This window comes from Hyla sarda, chromosome 1, assembly GCF_029499605.1.
Source record: "Hyla sarda isolate aHylSar1 chromosome 1, aHylSar1.hap1, whole genome shotgun sequence".
NCBI lineage: Eukaryota > Metazoa > Chordata > Amphibia > Anura > Hylidae > Hyla > Hyla sarda.
This window is the reverse complement of record NC_079189.1, coordinates 2908884-2925586: the sequence shown is the minus strand read 5'-3', so window position 1 is coordinate 2925586 and position 16703 is coordinate 2908884. Positions and strand designations below refer to the sequence as shown.

Sequence of the window (16703 nt, the reverse complement as noted above, 5' to 3'; positions counted from 1 at the left end):
TGATGAGGAAGAAATTATAAACGGGGATCAGGAAAAAGCAAATATATTAAACAAATTCTTCTCCACTGTATTCACAGAGGAAAATGAAATGCCAGGTGAAATACAGTGTGATAAGATAAACTCCCCAGTACAGGTCACCTGTCTAACCCAGGAAGAAGTACAGTGCCGCCTACAAAAAAATCAAAATAGACAAATCACCAGGTCCAGATGGCATTCACCTAAAGGAATTAAGTAATGTAATAGACAGCCCCCTATTTTTAATATTCAGGGACTCTATAGTGACAGGGACTGTTCTCCAGGACTGGCGCATGGCAAATGTGGTGCCAATATTTAAGAAGGGGTCAAAAGGTGACCCCGGGAATTATAGACCTGTTAGTTTAACCTCGGTTATTGTTTGAGGGTTTCCTAAGAGATGCTATTTTGGAATATCTTGATAAATATATGACCCCGTATCAGCATGGATTTATGAGGGATCGGTCCTGTCAAACTAACCTGATCAGCTTCTATGAGGAGGTGAGCTCCAGACTGGAACAGGGGGAATCACTGGATGTCGTATATCTGGATTTTTCCAAAGCATTTGATACGGTTCCACATAAAAGGTTGGTGCATAAAATGAGAAGGTTTGGGCTGGGGGAGAATGTGTGCAAGTGGGTAAGTAACTGGCTCAGTGATAGGAAACAGAGGGTGGTTATTAATGGTACTTATTCTGATTGGGTGACTGTTACTAGTGGGGACCACAGGGGTCCGTCTTGGGTCCTGTCCTATTTAATATTCATTAATGACCTTGCAGAGGGGTTGAATAGTAAAGTATTTATCTTTGCAGGTGACACTAAACTCTGTAAAGCGGTAAACACTATAGAGGACAGTGCACTGTATATAGTAGATAACACAATAGAGGACAGTGCACTGTTACAAATGGATCTGGATAGGTTGGAGGTTTGGGCTGGGAAGTGGCAGATGAGGTTCAACACTGATAAATGTAAGGTAATGCACATGGGGAAGAAAAATCCGGGCTTGGATTCATGTATTAAATGGGAGAACACTTGGGACGACTGACGTGGAAAAGGACTTAGGAGTCTTAGTTAACAGTAAATTTAGCTGTAGTGACCAGTGTCGGGCAGCTGCTGCCAAGGCTAATAAAATCATGTGGGACATCAATAGGGGCATAGATGCCCACGACAAGGAAATAATTCTACCGCTATACAAATCACTAGTCAGACCACACATGGAATACTGTGTACAGTACTGGTCAGACCACACAGAATACTGTGTACAGTACTGGTCAAACCACACATGGACTACAGTGTACAGTACTGGTCAGACCACACATGGAATACTGTGTATAGTACTGGTCAGACCGCACATGGAATACTGTGTACAGTACTGGTCAGACCACACATAGAATACTGTGTACAGTACTGGTCACCAGTGTACAAGAAAGATGTAGTGGAGCTGGAGAGGGTTCAAAGACGGGCAACCAGGGTAATACGGGGAATGGGAGTGCTACAGTACCCAGAAAGATTATCAGAATTAGGGTTATTTAGTTTAGAAAAAAGAAGGCTTAGGGGCGACCTAATAACTATGTATAAATATATCAGGGGACTGTACAGAGATCTCTCCCTGATCTATTTATACCCAGGACTGTATCTATAACAAGGAGGTGACCTAATAATATATATAATATATCAGGACAGGACAGAGATCTCTCCCATGATCTATTTATACCCAGGACTGTATATATAACAAGGAGGCATCCTCTACGTCTAGAGGAAAGAAGGTTCCTACACCAGATGGGGGTTCTTTACTGTAAGAGCAGTGAGACTGTGGAATTCTCTCCCGGAGGAGGTGGTCATGGTGAACTCTGTAATAGAGTTCAAAAGGGGTCTGGATGCATTTTTGGAGAATAATAACATCCCTGGTTATGTATATTAGATTTATAGGGATAGAACGTTGATCCAGGGATTTATTCTGATGCCATATTTGGAGTTGGGGAGGAATTTTTACCTCTAGTATGAGGGTTTTTTGCCTCCTCTGGATCAACTCAACTCAATAGGGACTTATTAGGGTTATAGGTTGAACTTGATGGACTCTGGTATTTTTTCAACCTTATGAACTATGTTACTTTGTTACTGAAGAAAAGAACACAGTACCTACAGTGACATATGGTGGAGGTCAGTGATGTTTTGGGTTGTTTTGCTGCCTCTGGCACTGGGGGCCTTTAATGTGTACAAGACATCATGAAATCTGAGGATTACCAATGGATTTTGGGTCGCACTGTACAGCCCAGTGTCAGAAAGCTGGGTTTGTGTCTGAGATCTTGGGTCTTCCAGCAGGACAATGACCCCAAACATACGTCAAAAAGCCCCAGAAATGGACGGCAACAAAGCGCTGGAGAGTTCTGAAGTGTCAGCAATGAGTCCAGATCTAAATCCCATTGATCACCTGTGGAGAGATCTTATAATTACTGTTGGGAAAAGGCACCGTCCAATAAGAGACCTGGAGCAGTTTGTAAAGGAAGAGTGGTCCAACATTCCGGCTGAGAGGTGTAAGAAGCTTATTGATAGTTATAGGAAGAGTGGTCCAACATTCTGGCTGAGAGGTGTAAGAAGCTTATTGATGGTTATAGGAAGAGTGGTCCAACATTGCGGCTGAGAGGTGTAAGAAGCTTATTGATGGTTATAGGAAGAGTGGTCCAACATTCCGGGCAAAACGGGGAAACCGGCGAGGAAGGTCCTCTCACCCATCGGCGGCGGCAATCAGCGGCAGCAGAGGACGGCGATGCAGCTCCCTGGATCCTACGGAAGCCGGTGAGTTGCCTAGCAACATCTGGAGGGCTACAGTTTGAGACCACTATACCACTGTCTCTAAACTGTAGCCCTCCAGATGTTGCAAAACTATAACTCCCAGCATGCCTAGACAGCTGTTTGGGCAAGCTGGGATTTGTAGTTTTGCAACAGCTGGAGGGTCAAAGTTTGGAGATCACTGTGCAGTGGTCTCAAAACTGTAGCCCTCCAGATGTTGCAGAACTGCAAATCCCAGATTTGCACAGGGGTGGCTGATTTTACAGCGGTTCTGACAAACGCAAAAAAAAATGAATACCCACATGTGACCCCCATTTTGGAAACTGCACCCCTCACAGAATGTGACAAGGGGTATTGTGAGCCTTAACACGCCACAGGTGTTTGAAGAATATATTAAATTTGGATGGGAAAATGAAAAAAAAATAGTTTTTTCACTAAAATGCTGATGTTAACCTAAATTTTTCATTTTCACAAGGGAAAATAGGAAAAAAGCTCCACAAAATTTGTAACCCCATTTCTTCTGAGTAAGAACATACCCCATAAGTGGATATAAAGTGCTCTGTGGGCGCACTACAATGCTCAGAAGAGAAGGAGCGCCATTGGGATTTTGGAGAGAAAATTTGTCCGGAATTGAAGGCCACGTGTGTTTACAAAGCCCCCATACTGCCAGAACAATGGACCCCCCCCCACATGTGACCCCATTTTGGAAACTACACCCCTCACGTAATGTAATAAGGGGTACAGTGAGCATTTACACCCCACAGGTGTCTGACAGATTTTTGTAACAGTGGTCCGTGAAAATGAAAAACAAACATGGCCCCTGACTTCTACTACAAACAAATTCTCTCTCTAAAAGCTCCTCCTCTTCTGAGCATTGTAGTGCGCCAGCAGAGCACTTGACATCCACACATGGGGTATTTCCATACTCAGAAGAAATGGGGTTATAAATTTTGGAGGTAATTTTCTCCCATTACCTCTCCTATCTCGTATTTTTTTTTCCATTTATACACCCGTATAAATGAAGTCATTTAAGGCTCAATAAACCCCTTGTTACGTTCATTGAGGGGCGTAGTTTTCAAAATAGTATGCCATGTGTTTTTTTTTATTTGCTTCTCTGGCACCATAGGGGCTTCCTAAATGTGACATGCCCCTCAAAAACCATTTCAGCAAAACTTGCTTTCCAAAAGCCAAATGTGACTCCTCCTCTTTTGAGCATTGTAGTGCGCCCGCAGAGCATTTTCCGTCCTAACATGGGGTATTTCCATACTCAGAAGAGATGGGGTTACAAATTGTGGGGGTCATTTTATCCTACTACCACTCCTATCTCCTATTTTTTTTTTCATTCACACATCCAATTTTAATGAAAAGTTGTCAAACACCTGTGGGGTGTTAAGGCTCACTGGACCCCTTGTTACGTGCCTTAAGGGGTGTAGTTTACAAAATAGTATGCCATGTGGGGTTTTTCTGCTGTTCTGGAACCATAGGGGCTTCCTAAATGTGACATACCCCCCAAAAACCATTTCAGCAAAATTCAGTCTCCAAAATCCCACTGTCGCTCCTTCGCTTCTGAGCCCTCTACTGCGCCCACCGAACAATTCACAGACACATGAGGTATTTCCTTACTCGAGAGAAATTGGGTTACAAATTTTGGGGGATTTTTCTCCTATTACCTCTTGTAAAAATTCAAAAACTGGGTCTACAAGAACATGCAAGTGTAAAAAAATTAAGATTTTGAATTTTCTCCTTCACTTTGCTGCTATTCCTGTGAAACACACAAAGGGTTAACACACTTACTGAATGTCATTTTGAATACTTTGAGGGGTGCAGTTTTTATAATGGGGTAATTTGTGGTGTATTTCCAATATGAAGGACCTTCAAATCCACTTCAAAACTGAACTGGTCGATGAAAAATTCCGATTTTGAAAATTTTGTGAAAAATTGGAAAATTGCTGCTGAACTTTGAAGCCCTCTGGTGTCTCCAAAAGTAAAAACATCTCAACTTTATGATGGAAACATAAAATAGACATATTGTATATGTGAATCAATGTATATTTATTTGGGATATCCATTTTCCTTACAAGCAGAGTTTAAAAGTTAGAAAAATTCAAATTTTTTTCATAAAATTTTGGAATTTTTCACCAAGAAATGATGCAAGTATCGACAAAATTTTACCACTAACATAAAGTAGAATATGTCACGAAAAAACAATCTCAGAATCAGAATGAAAAGTAAAAGTATCAGAGTTATTAATACTTAAAGTGACAGTGGTCAGATGTGCAAAAAACGCTCTGGTCCTTAAAGGGGTATATCAACTGGCTCCGGAAAGTTAAACAGATTTGTAAATTACTTCTATTAAAAAAATCTTAATCCTTCCAATAGTTATTAGCTTCTGAAGTTATCTGTCTAACTGCTCAATGATGATGTCACGTCCCGGGAGCTGTGCATGATGGGAGAATATCCCCATAGGAAGTGCACAGCTCCCGGCATGTGAGTCATCAGAGAGCAGTTAGACAGAAAACAGCAACTCAACTTCAGAAGCTAATAACTATTGGAAGGATTAAGATTGTTTAATAGAAGTAATTTACAAATCTGTTTAACTTTCCGGAGCCAGTTGATATATGAAAAAAGTTTTGGCCTGGAATACCCCTTTAAGGTGAAAATGGGCTTGGTCCTTAAGGGGTTAAATACCAGGGGCAACACCTCCTGGAATTATTACATACCTGGGACAACACCTCCTGGAATTATTACATACCTGGGACAACACCTCCTGGAATTATTACATACCTGGGACAACACCTCCTGGAATTATTACATACCTGGGACAACACCTCCTGGGGTAACACCTCCTGGAATTTCCTCCTTCACTTCCCTCGCACACGGGTGATTGGCCCACAAATCTGTCTCCTCTTCTGTTTTATGTTTAACCTCAACATTAATATCCATCAGATCTTCACCCTAAAGAGTGAAAAAAAAAATAACCTAACAAAATAAAAGGGGTTCCTTTTTTTTTTTTGGGGGGGGGGGGGGGGGGGGCACATGGCCCCATGGTCCCCAGTATACATGTCCCCCCCCCCCCCCCCCCTCCTTATTTCCTTCTTCCTCCTTTATCTCCACAGGTTGTTTTCCTCAGTTATTCTGCCCGGTAACAGCTGTTCTGCTGAGAGATGGATTCCTGCTTCTGATTGGAGGATCAGATTCTGCCCGGTAACCATGATCTTCTGCCCAGCGATGCTCCAGCCCAACAACAGCATTCTGATTGGCTGGAGGCCCATTGGCGGGAAAAGTATTTCCCTTCTATACTGGGCTGTGGTGTCTCCAGCTCAGTCACCTGTGGGAAGATTAGAAGAAGCCCCGCCCTCCCCCTTTTATTTCACTTTCCATCACAATGTGTTATAGAAGAGGTAAGTGACCCGAGAAGTCATGGGGGACATGTCTATTATTATATCTTATTGTGGTTCTACTATTTTATTACTACGACTTTGGTTTGAGGTTTTGGTATTTTGATCATAGTTATTTATTTATTCTTGCATGAGCAGAGCTGGGGCGTCGGGCAAGAGATCATGGGGGTCCCTAACCAGATCACACGGAGTTCCCCTTTATTAAGAGTGGGAAATATGGTGCCATGATCTGTGGTTCAATCACTTTATGGTCATATTTTGGAAGCTTTACCATCACTACCTGATGGTTCTCTGGAACATTTCCCTCTGGATAGTCCTGGGAATACAGAGGGCGGGGACACCTCTCGGGTGGATTTCTATCAATGTCTCCATCTGTAGGGAACACACAGGGAATGAACACATCAGTGCTGGATAGATTTCTATATTACTTGGTAGTGAGAGTGATATCTATATATAAGTCTCTTCTTACCTTGTGATGTGAGGGGCCGGTGATCCTCCATCATGACTATGTCCTTGTACAGATCCTTGTGTCCTTCTACATACTCCCACTCCTCCATGGAGAAATAGACCGCCACATCCTGACACCTTTTAGGAACCTGACACACAATGATACCGTCATCACCAGACCCCTCTATTACTGTATAATGTCCCAGCAGTGTCACCTCTCTAATCATCACCAGACCCCTCCATTACTGTATAATGTCCCAGCAGTGTCACCTCTCCAATCATCACCAGACCCCTCCATTACTGTATAATGTCCCAGCAGGGTCACCTCTCTAATCATCACCAGACCCCTCCATTACTGTATAATGTCCCCGCAGTGTCACCTCTAATCACCAGACCCCTCCATTACTGTATAATGTCCCAGCAGTGTCACCTCTCTAGTCATCACCAGACCCCTCCATTACTGTATAATGTCCCAGCAGTGACACCTCTCTAGTCATCGCCAGACCCCTCCATTACCGTATAATGTCCCAGCAGTGTCACCTCTCTAGTCATCACCAGGCCCCTCCATTACTGTATAATGTCCCAGCAGTGTCACCTCTCCAGTCATCACCAGACCCCTCCATTACTGTATAATGTCCCAGCAGTGTCACCTCTCTAGTCATCCCCAGACCCCTCCATTACTGTATAATGTCCCCGCAGTGTCACCTCTCTAATCACCAGACCCCCTCCATTACTGTATAATGTCCCAGCAGGGTCACCTCTCCAGTCATCACCAGACCCCTCCATTACTGTATAATGTCCCCACAGTGTCACCTCTCTAATCACCAGACCCCTCCATTACTGTATAATGTCCCAGCAGTGTCACCTCTCCAATCATCACCAGACCCCTCTATTACTGTATAATGTCCCAGCAGGGTCACCTCTCCAGTCATCACCAGACCCCTCCATTACTGTATAATGTCCCAGCAGTGTCACCTCTCTAATCATCACCAGACCCCTCCATTACTGTATAATATCCCAGCAGTGTCACCTCTCTAATCATCACCAGACCCCTCCATTACTGTATAATGTCCCCGCAGTGTCACCTCTCTAATCACCAGACCCCCTCCATTACTGTATAATGTCCCAGCAGGGTCACCTCTCCAGTCATCACCAGACCCCTCCATTACTGTATAATGTCCCCGCAGTGTCACCTCTCCAGTCATCACCAGACCCCTCCATTACTGTATAATGTCCCAGCAGTGTCACCTCTCCAGTCATCACCAGACCCCTCCATTACTGTATAATGTCCCAGCAGTGTCACCTCTCCAATCATCACCAGACCCCTCCATTACTGTATAATGTCCCAGCAGTGTCACCACTCTAATCACCAGACCCCTCCATTACTGTATAATGTCCCAGCAGGGTCACCTCTCCAGTCAGCAGCTCAGTGATCCTGTGGATGAGTTCTAGGATCTTCTTCTGTATCAGTGAGTGAGGTGGAGGCTCCAAGATGGGACCCTGGGTCCTGCTCTGTCTTCCGGGCTCATGGAGATGGCTGCTGGGGGCCACACATTCCCCCCATGTCTTCTTCACTATGGTGTAATCCTGTGTATGGAGAGAGACAATGAGGGGACTGACCCCAGTATTCCTCCCTCACTACAAAGAGGAGATTGTGCCCCTTGTATAGAGCTCTAGTGAGCACATCTGGAATACTGGGGTCAGTTCTGGAGACCTCACCTACAAAGAGACATCCAGAACATAGAGTGAGGCCAAAGATGGGGAACAACAATGGTGGAAATGTAGATGGGGACAACAATGGTGGAAATGTAGATGGGGGGGGGGACAATAATGGTGGAAATGTAGATGGGGGGGGGGGCAATAATGGTGGAAATGTAGATGGGGACAACAATGGTGGAAATGTAGATGGGGGACAACAATGGTGGAAATGTAGATGGGGGACAACAATGGTGGAAATGTAGATGGGGGACAACAATGGTGGAAATGTAGATGGGGACAACAATGGTGGAAATGTAGATGGGGACAACAATGGTGGAAATGTAGATGGGGACAACAATGGTGGAAATGTAGATGGGGACAACAATGGTGGAAATGTAGATGGGGACAACAATGGTGGAAATGTAGATGGGGACAACAATGGTGGAAATGTAGATGGGGACAACAATGGTGGAAATGTAGATGGGGACAACAATGGTGGAAATGTAGATGGGGGGGGACAACAATGGTGGAAATGTAGATGGGGACAACAATGGTGGAAATGTAGATGGGGGGGACAACAATGGTGGAAATGTAGATGGGGGAGACAACAATGGTGGAAATGTAGATGTGGGGACAACAATGGTGGAAATGTAGATGGGGACACAACAATGGTGGAAATGTAGATGGGTCACCTCACCTCTCCGGTCAGCAGGTGGAGAATCTCCAAGGTGAAGTGTAAAATTCTCTTAGTCATCTCATTCCTGTCCTTGTCCATCCTTGGGGGTCATTCAGGAGAAGAGACAACTGGATTACAGAACCAGCGACACAATGTAACAAACCTCCTCCTCATGTAATCTCTTTACTACTGGGGTGACACACTGTAACAAACCTCCTCCTCATGTAATCTCCTTACTACTGGGGTGACACACTGTAACAAACCTCCTCCTCATGTAATCTCCTTACTACTGGGGTGACACACTGTAACAAACCACCTCCTCATGTAATCTCCTTACTACTGGGGTGACACACTGTAACAAACCACCTCCTCATGTAATCTCCTTACTACTGGGGTGACACACTGTAACAAACCACCTCCTCATGTAATCTCCTTACTACTGGGGTGACACACTGTAACAAACCTCCTCCTCATGTAATCTCCTTACTACTGGGGTGACACACTGTAACAAACCTCTTCCTCATGTAATCTCCTTACTACTGGGGTGACACACTGTAACAAACCTCCTCCTCATGTAATCTCCTTACTACTGGGGTGACACACTGTAACAAACCTCCTCCTCGTGTAATCTCCTTACTACTGGGGTGACACACTGTAACAAACCTCCTCCTCGTGTAATCTCCTTACTACTGGGGTGACACACTGTAACAAACCTCCTCCTCATGTAATCTCCTTACTACTGGGGTGACACACTGTAACAAACCTCCTCCTCATGTAATCTCCTTACTACTGGGGTGACACACTGTAACAAACCTCCTCCTCGTGTAATCTCCTTACTACTGGGGTGACACACTGTAACAAACCTCCTCATGTAATCTCCTTACTACTGGGGTGACACACTGTAACAAACCTCCTCCTCATGTAATCTCCTTACTACTGGGGTGACACACTGTAACAAACCTCCTCCTCATGTAATCTCCTTACTACTGGGGTGACACACTGTAACAAACCTCCTCCTCATGTAATCTCCTTACTACTGGGGTGACACACTGTAACAAACCTCCTTATGTAATCTCCTTACTACTGGGGTGACACACTGTAACAAACCTCCTCCTCATGTAATCTCCTTACTACTGGGGTGACACACTGTAACAAACCTCCTCCTCATGTAATCTCCTTACTACTGGGGTGACACACTGTAACAAACCTCCTCCTCATGTAATCTCCTTACTACTGGGGTGACACACTGTAACAAACCTCCTCCTCATGTAATCTCCTTACTACTGGGGTGACACACTGTAACAAACCTCCTCCTCATGTAATCTCCTTACTACTAGGGTGACACACTGTAACAAACCTCCTCATGTAATCTCCTTACTACTGGGGTGACACACTGTAACAAACCTCCTCCTCATGTAATCTCCTTACTACTGGGGTGACACACTGTAACAAACCACCTCCTCATGTAATCTCCTTACTACTGGGGTGACACACTGTAACAAACCACCTCCTCATGTAATCTCCTTACTACTGGGGTGACACACTGTAACAAACCTCCTCCTCATGTAATCTCCTTACTACTGGGGTGACACACTGTAACAAACCTCCTCCTCATGTAATCTCCTTACTACTGAGGTGACACACTGTAACAAACCTCTTCCTCATGTAATCTCCTTACTACTGGGGTGACACACTGTAACAAACCTCCTTCTCATGTAATCTCCTTACTACTGGGGTGATACACTGTAACAAACCTCCTCCTCGTGTAATCTCCTTACTACTGGGGTGACACACTGTAACAAACCTCCTCCTCGTGTAATCTCCTTACTACTGGGGTGACACACTGTAACAAACCTCCTCCTCATGTAATCTCCTTACTACTGGGGTGACACACTGTAACAAACCTCCTCCTCGTGTAATCTCCTTACTACTGGGGTGACACACTGTAACAAACCTCCTCCTCATGTAATCTCCTTACTACTGGGGTGACACACTGTAACAAACCTCCTCCTCGTGTAATCTCCTTACTACTGGGGTGACACACTGTAACAAACCTCCTCCTCATGTAATCTCCTTACTACTGGGGTGACACACTGTAACAAACCTCCTCCTCATGTAATCTCCTTACTACTGGGGTGACACACTGTAACAAACCTCCTCCTCATGTAATCTCCTTACTACTGGGGTGACACACTGTAACAAACCTCCTCCTCGTGTAATCTCCTTACTACTGGGGTGACACACTGTAACAAACCTCCTCCTCATGTAATCTCTTTACTACTGGGGTGACACACTGTAACAAACCTCCTCCTCATGTAATCTCCTTACTACTGGGGTGACACACTGTAACAAACCTCCTCCTCATGTAATCTCCTTACTACTGGGGTGACACACTGTAACAAACCTCCTCCTCATGTAATCTCCTTACTACTGGGGTGACACACTGTAACAAACCTCCTCCTCGTGTAATCTCTTTACTACTGGGGTGACACACTGTAACAAACCTCCTCCTCATGTAATCTCTTTACTACTGGGGTGACACACTGTAACAAACCTCCTCCTCATGTAATCTCCTTACTACTGGGGTGACACACTGTAACAAACCTCCTCCTCATGTAATCTCCTTACTACTGGGGTGACACACTGTAACAAACCTCCTCCTCGTGTAATCTCCTTACTACTGGGGTGACACACTGTAACAAACCTCCTCCTCATGTAATCTCTTTACTACTGGGGTGACACACTGTAACAAACCTCCTCCTCATGTAATCTCCTTACTACTGGGGTGACACACTGTAACAAACCTCCTCCTCATGTAATCTCCTTACTACTGGGGTGACACACTGTAACAAACCACCTCCTCATGTAATCTCCTTACTACTGGGGTGACACACTGTAACAAACCTCCTCCTCATGTAATCTCCTTACTACTGGGGTGACACACTGTAACAAACCTCCTCCTCGTGTAATCTCCTTACTACTGGGGTGACACACTGTAACAAACCTCCTCCTCGTGTAATCTCCTTACTACTGGGGTGACACACTGTAACAAACCTCCTCCTCATGTAATCTCTTTACTACTGGGGTGACACACTGTAACAAACCTCCTCCTCATGTAATCTCCTTACTACTGGGGTGACACACTGTAACAAACCACCTCCTCATGTAATCTCCTTACTACTGGGGTGACACACTGTAACAAACCTCCTCCTCATGTAATCTCCTTACTACTGGGGTGACACACTGTAACAAACCTCTTCCTCATGTAATCTCCTTACTACTGGGGTGACACACTGTAACAAACCTCCTCCTCATGTAATCTCCTTACTACTGGGGTGACACACTGTAACAAACCTCCTCCTCGTGTAATCTCCTTACTACTGGGGTGACACACTGTAACAAACCTCCTCCTCGTGTAATCTCCTTACTACTGGGGTGACACACTGTAACAAACCTCCTCCTCATGTAATCTCCTTACTACTGGGGTGACACACTGTAACAAACCTCCTCCTCATGTAATCTCCTTACTACTGGGGTGACACACTGTAACAAACCTCCTCCTCGTGTAATCTCCTTACTACTGGGGTGACACACTGTAACAAACCTCCTCATGTAATCTCCTTACTACTGGGGTGACACACTGTAACAAACCTCCTCCTCATGTAATCTCCTTACTACTGGGGTGACACACTGTAACAAACCTCCTCCTCATGTAATCTCCTTACTACTGGGGTGACACACTGTAACAAACCTCCTTATGTAATCTCCTTACTACTGGGGTGACACACTGTAACAAACCTCCTCCTCATGTAATCTCCTTACTACTGGGGTGACACACTGTAACAAACCTCCTCCTCATGTAATCTCCTTACTACTAGGGTGACACACTGTAACAAACCACCTCCTCATGTAATCTCCTTACTACTGGGGTGACACACTGTAACAAACCACCTCCTCATGTAATCTCCTTACTACTGGGGTGACACACTGTAACAAACCTCCTCCTCATGTAATCTCCTTACTACTGGGGTGACACACTGTAACAAACCTCCTCCTCATGTAATCTCCTTACTACTGAGGTGACACACTGTAACAAACCTCTTCCTCATGTAATCTCCTTACTACTGGGGTGACACACTGTAACAAACCTCCTTCTCATGTAATCTCCTTACTACTGGGGTGATACACTGTAACAAACCTCCTCCTCGTGTAATCTCCTTACTACTGGGGTGATACACTGTAACAAACCTCCTCCTCGTGTAATCTCCTTACTACTGGGGTGACACACTGTAACAAACCTCCTCCTCGTGTAATCTCCTTACTACTGGGGTGACACACTGTAACAAACCTCCTCCTCATGTAATCTCCTTACTACTGGGGTGACACACTGTAACAAACCTCCTCCTCGTGTAATCTCCTTACTACTGGGGTGACACACTGTAACAAACCTCCTCCTCGTGTAATCTCCTTACTACTGGGGTGACACACTGTAACAAACCTCCTCCTCATGTAATCTCCTTACTACTGGGGTGACACACTGTAACAAACCTCCTCCTCATGTAATCTCCTTACTACTGGGGTGACACACTGTAACATTCCTCCTCCTCATGTAATCTCCTTACTACTGGGGTGACACACTGTAACAAACCTCCTCCTCATGTAATCTCCTTACTACTGGGGTGACACACTGTAACAAACCTCCTCCTCGTGTAATCTCCTTACTACTGGGGTGACACACTGTAACAAACCTCCTCCTCATGTAATCTCCTTACTACTGGGGTGACACACTGTAACAAACCTCCTCCTCATGTAATCTCCTTACTACTGGGGTGACACACTGTAACAAACCTCCTCCTCGTGTAATCTCTTTACTACTGGGGTGACACACTGTAACAAACCTCCTCCTCATGTAATCTCTTTACTACTGGGGTGACACACTGTAACAAACCTCCTCCTCATGTAATCTCCTTACTACTGGGGTGACACACTGTAACAAACCTCCTCCTCATGTAATCTCCTTACTACTGGGGTGACACACTGTAACAAACCTCCTCCTCGTGTAATCTCCTTACTACTGGGGTGACACACTGTAACAAACCTCCTCCTCATGTAATCTCTTTACTACTGGGGTGACACACTGTAACAAACCTCCTCCTCATGTAATCTCCTTACTACTGGGGTGACACACTGTAACAAACCTCCTCCTCATGTAATCTCCTTACTACTGGGGTGACACACTGTAACAAACCACCTCCTCATGTAATCTCCTTACTACTGGGGTGACACACTGTAACAAACCTCCTCCTCATGTAATCTCCTTACTACTGGGGTGACACACTGTAACAAACCTCCTCCTCGTGTAATCTCCTTACTACTGGGGTGACACACTGTAACAAACCTCCTCCTCGTGTAATCTCCTTACTACTGGGGTGACACACTGTAACAAACCTCCTCCTCATGTAATCTCTTTACTACTGGGGTGACACACTGTAACAAACCTCCTCCTCATGTAATCTCCTTACTACTGGGGTGACACACTGTAACAAACCACCTCCTCATGTAATCTCCTTACTACTGGGGTGACACACTGTAACAAACCTCTTCCTCATGTAATCTCCTTACTACTGGGGTGACACACTGTAACAAACCTCCTCCTCATGTAATCTCCTTACTACTGGGGTGACACACTGTAACAAACCTCCTCCTCGTGTAATCTCCTTACTACTGGGGTGACACACTGTAACAAACCTCCTCCTCGTGTAATCTCCTTACTACTGGGGTGACACACTGTAACAAACCTCCTCCTCATGTAATCTCCTTACTACTGGGGTGACACACTGTAACAAACCTCCTCCTCATGTAATCTCCTTACTACTGGGGTGACACACTGTAACAAACCTCCTCCTCGTGTAATCTCCTTACTACTGGGGTGACACACTGTAACAAACCTCCTCATGTAATCTCCTTACTACTGGGGTGACACACTGTAACAAACCTCCTCCTCATGTAATCTCCTTACTACTGGGGTGACACACTGTAACAAACCTCCTCCTCATGTAATCTCCTTACTACTGGGGTGACACACTGTAACAAACCTCCTTATGTAATCTCCTTACTACTGGGGTGACACACTGTAACAAACCTCCTCCTCATGTAATCTCCTTACTACTAGGGTGACACACTGTAACAAACCACCTCCTCATGTAATCTCCTTACTACTGGGGTGACACACTGTAACAAACCACCTCCTCATGTAATCTCCTTACTACTGGGGTGACACACTGTAACAAACCACCTCCTCATGTAATCTCCTTACTACTGGGGTGACACACTGTAACAAACCTCCTTATGTAATCTCCTTACTACTGGGGTGACACACTGTAACAAACCTCCTCCTCATGTAATCTCCTTACTACTAGGGTGACACACTGTAACAAACCACCTCCTCATGTAATCTCCTTACTACTGGGGTGACACACTGTAACAAACCACCTCCTCATGTAATCTCCTTACTACTGGGGTGACACACTGTAACAAACCTCCTCCTCATGTAATCTCCTTACTACTGGGGTGACACACTGTAACAAACCTCCTCCTCATGTAATCTCCTTACTACTGAGGTGACACACTGTAACAAACCTCTTCCTCATGTAATCTCCTTACTACTGGGGTGACACACTGTAACAAACCTCCTTCTCATGTAATCTCCTTACTACTGGGGTGATACACTGTAACAAACCTCCTCCTCGTGTAATCTCCTTACTACTGGGGTGATACACTGTAACAAACCTCCTCCTCGTGTAATCTCCTTACTACTGGGGTGACACACTGTAACAAACCTCCTCCTCGTGTAATCTCCTTACTACTGGGGTGACACACTGTAACAAACCTCCTCCTCGTGTAATCTCCTTACTACTGGGGTGACACACTGTAACAAACCTCCTCCTCATGTAATCTCCTTACTACTGGGGTGACACACTGTAACAAACCTCCTCCTCATGTAATCTCCTTACTACTGGGGTGACACACTGTAACAAACCTCCTACACCTCATGTAATCTCCTTACTACTGGGGTGACACACTGTAACAAACCTCCTCCTCATGTAATCTCCTTACTACTGGGGTGACACACTGTAACAAACCTCCTCCTCGTGTAATCTCCTTACTACTGGGGTGACACACTGTAACAAACCTCCTCCTCATGTAATCTCTTTACTACTGGGGTGACACACTGTAACAAACCTCCTCCTCATGTAATCTCCTTACTACTGGGGTGACACACTGTAACAAACCTCCTCCTCATGTAATCTCCTTACTACTGGGGTGACACACTGTAACAAACCTCCTCCTCATGTAATCTCCTTACTACTGGGGTGACACACTGTAACAAACCTCCTCCTCATGTAATCTCCTTACTACTGGGGTGACACACTGTAACAAACCTCCTCCTCATGTAATCTCCTTACTACTGGGGTGACACACTGTAACAAACCTCCTCCTCATGTAATCTCCTTACGAGCAGGAGTATCTGCTAGATTAGATTATATTTCCTAGCCAGCAAAAGGATCCGCGAAATCAATTGTTCTTCTTGCAAACGCCAGACTGGCTCCGCCTACTCGATTTCAGTCACATGACCTTGACATCATCAGAGGTCCTTTTGCTGGCTAAGATTTAGACTCTACC

General features: G+C 44.9%; 1 protein-coding gene across 1 annotated transcript in view; it reads left to right on the top strand.

Moving 5' to 3' along the window:
- Window positions 1–16703, top strand: part of LOC130305034 (zinc finger protein 850-like) — a 201202-nt gene that overhangs the window by 132745 nt on the left and 51754 nt on the right. Inside the window, exon 8 of the mRNA XM_056551973.1 lies at window positions 6121–6202. Within this exon, the coding sequence (XP_056407948.1) occupies window positions 6121–6202 (82 nt within the window). The remainder of the gene's footprint in view (window positions 1–6120; window positions 6203–16703) is intronic.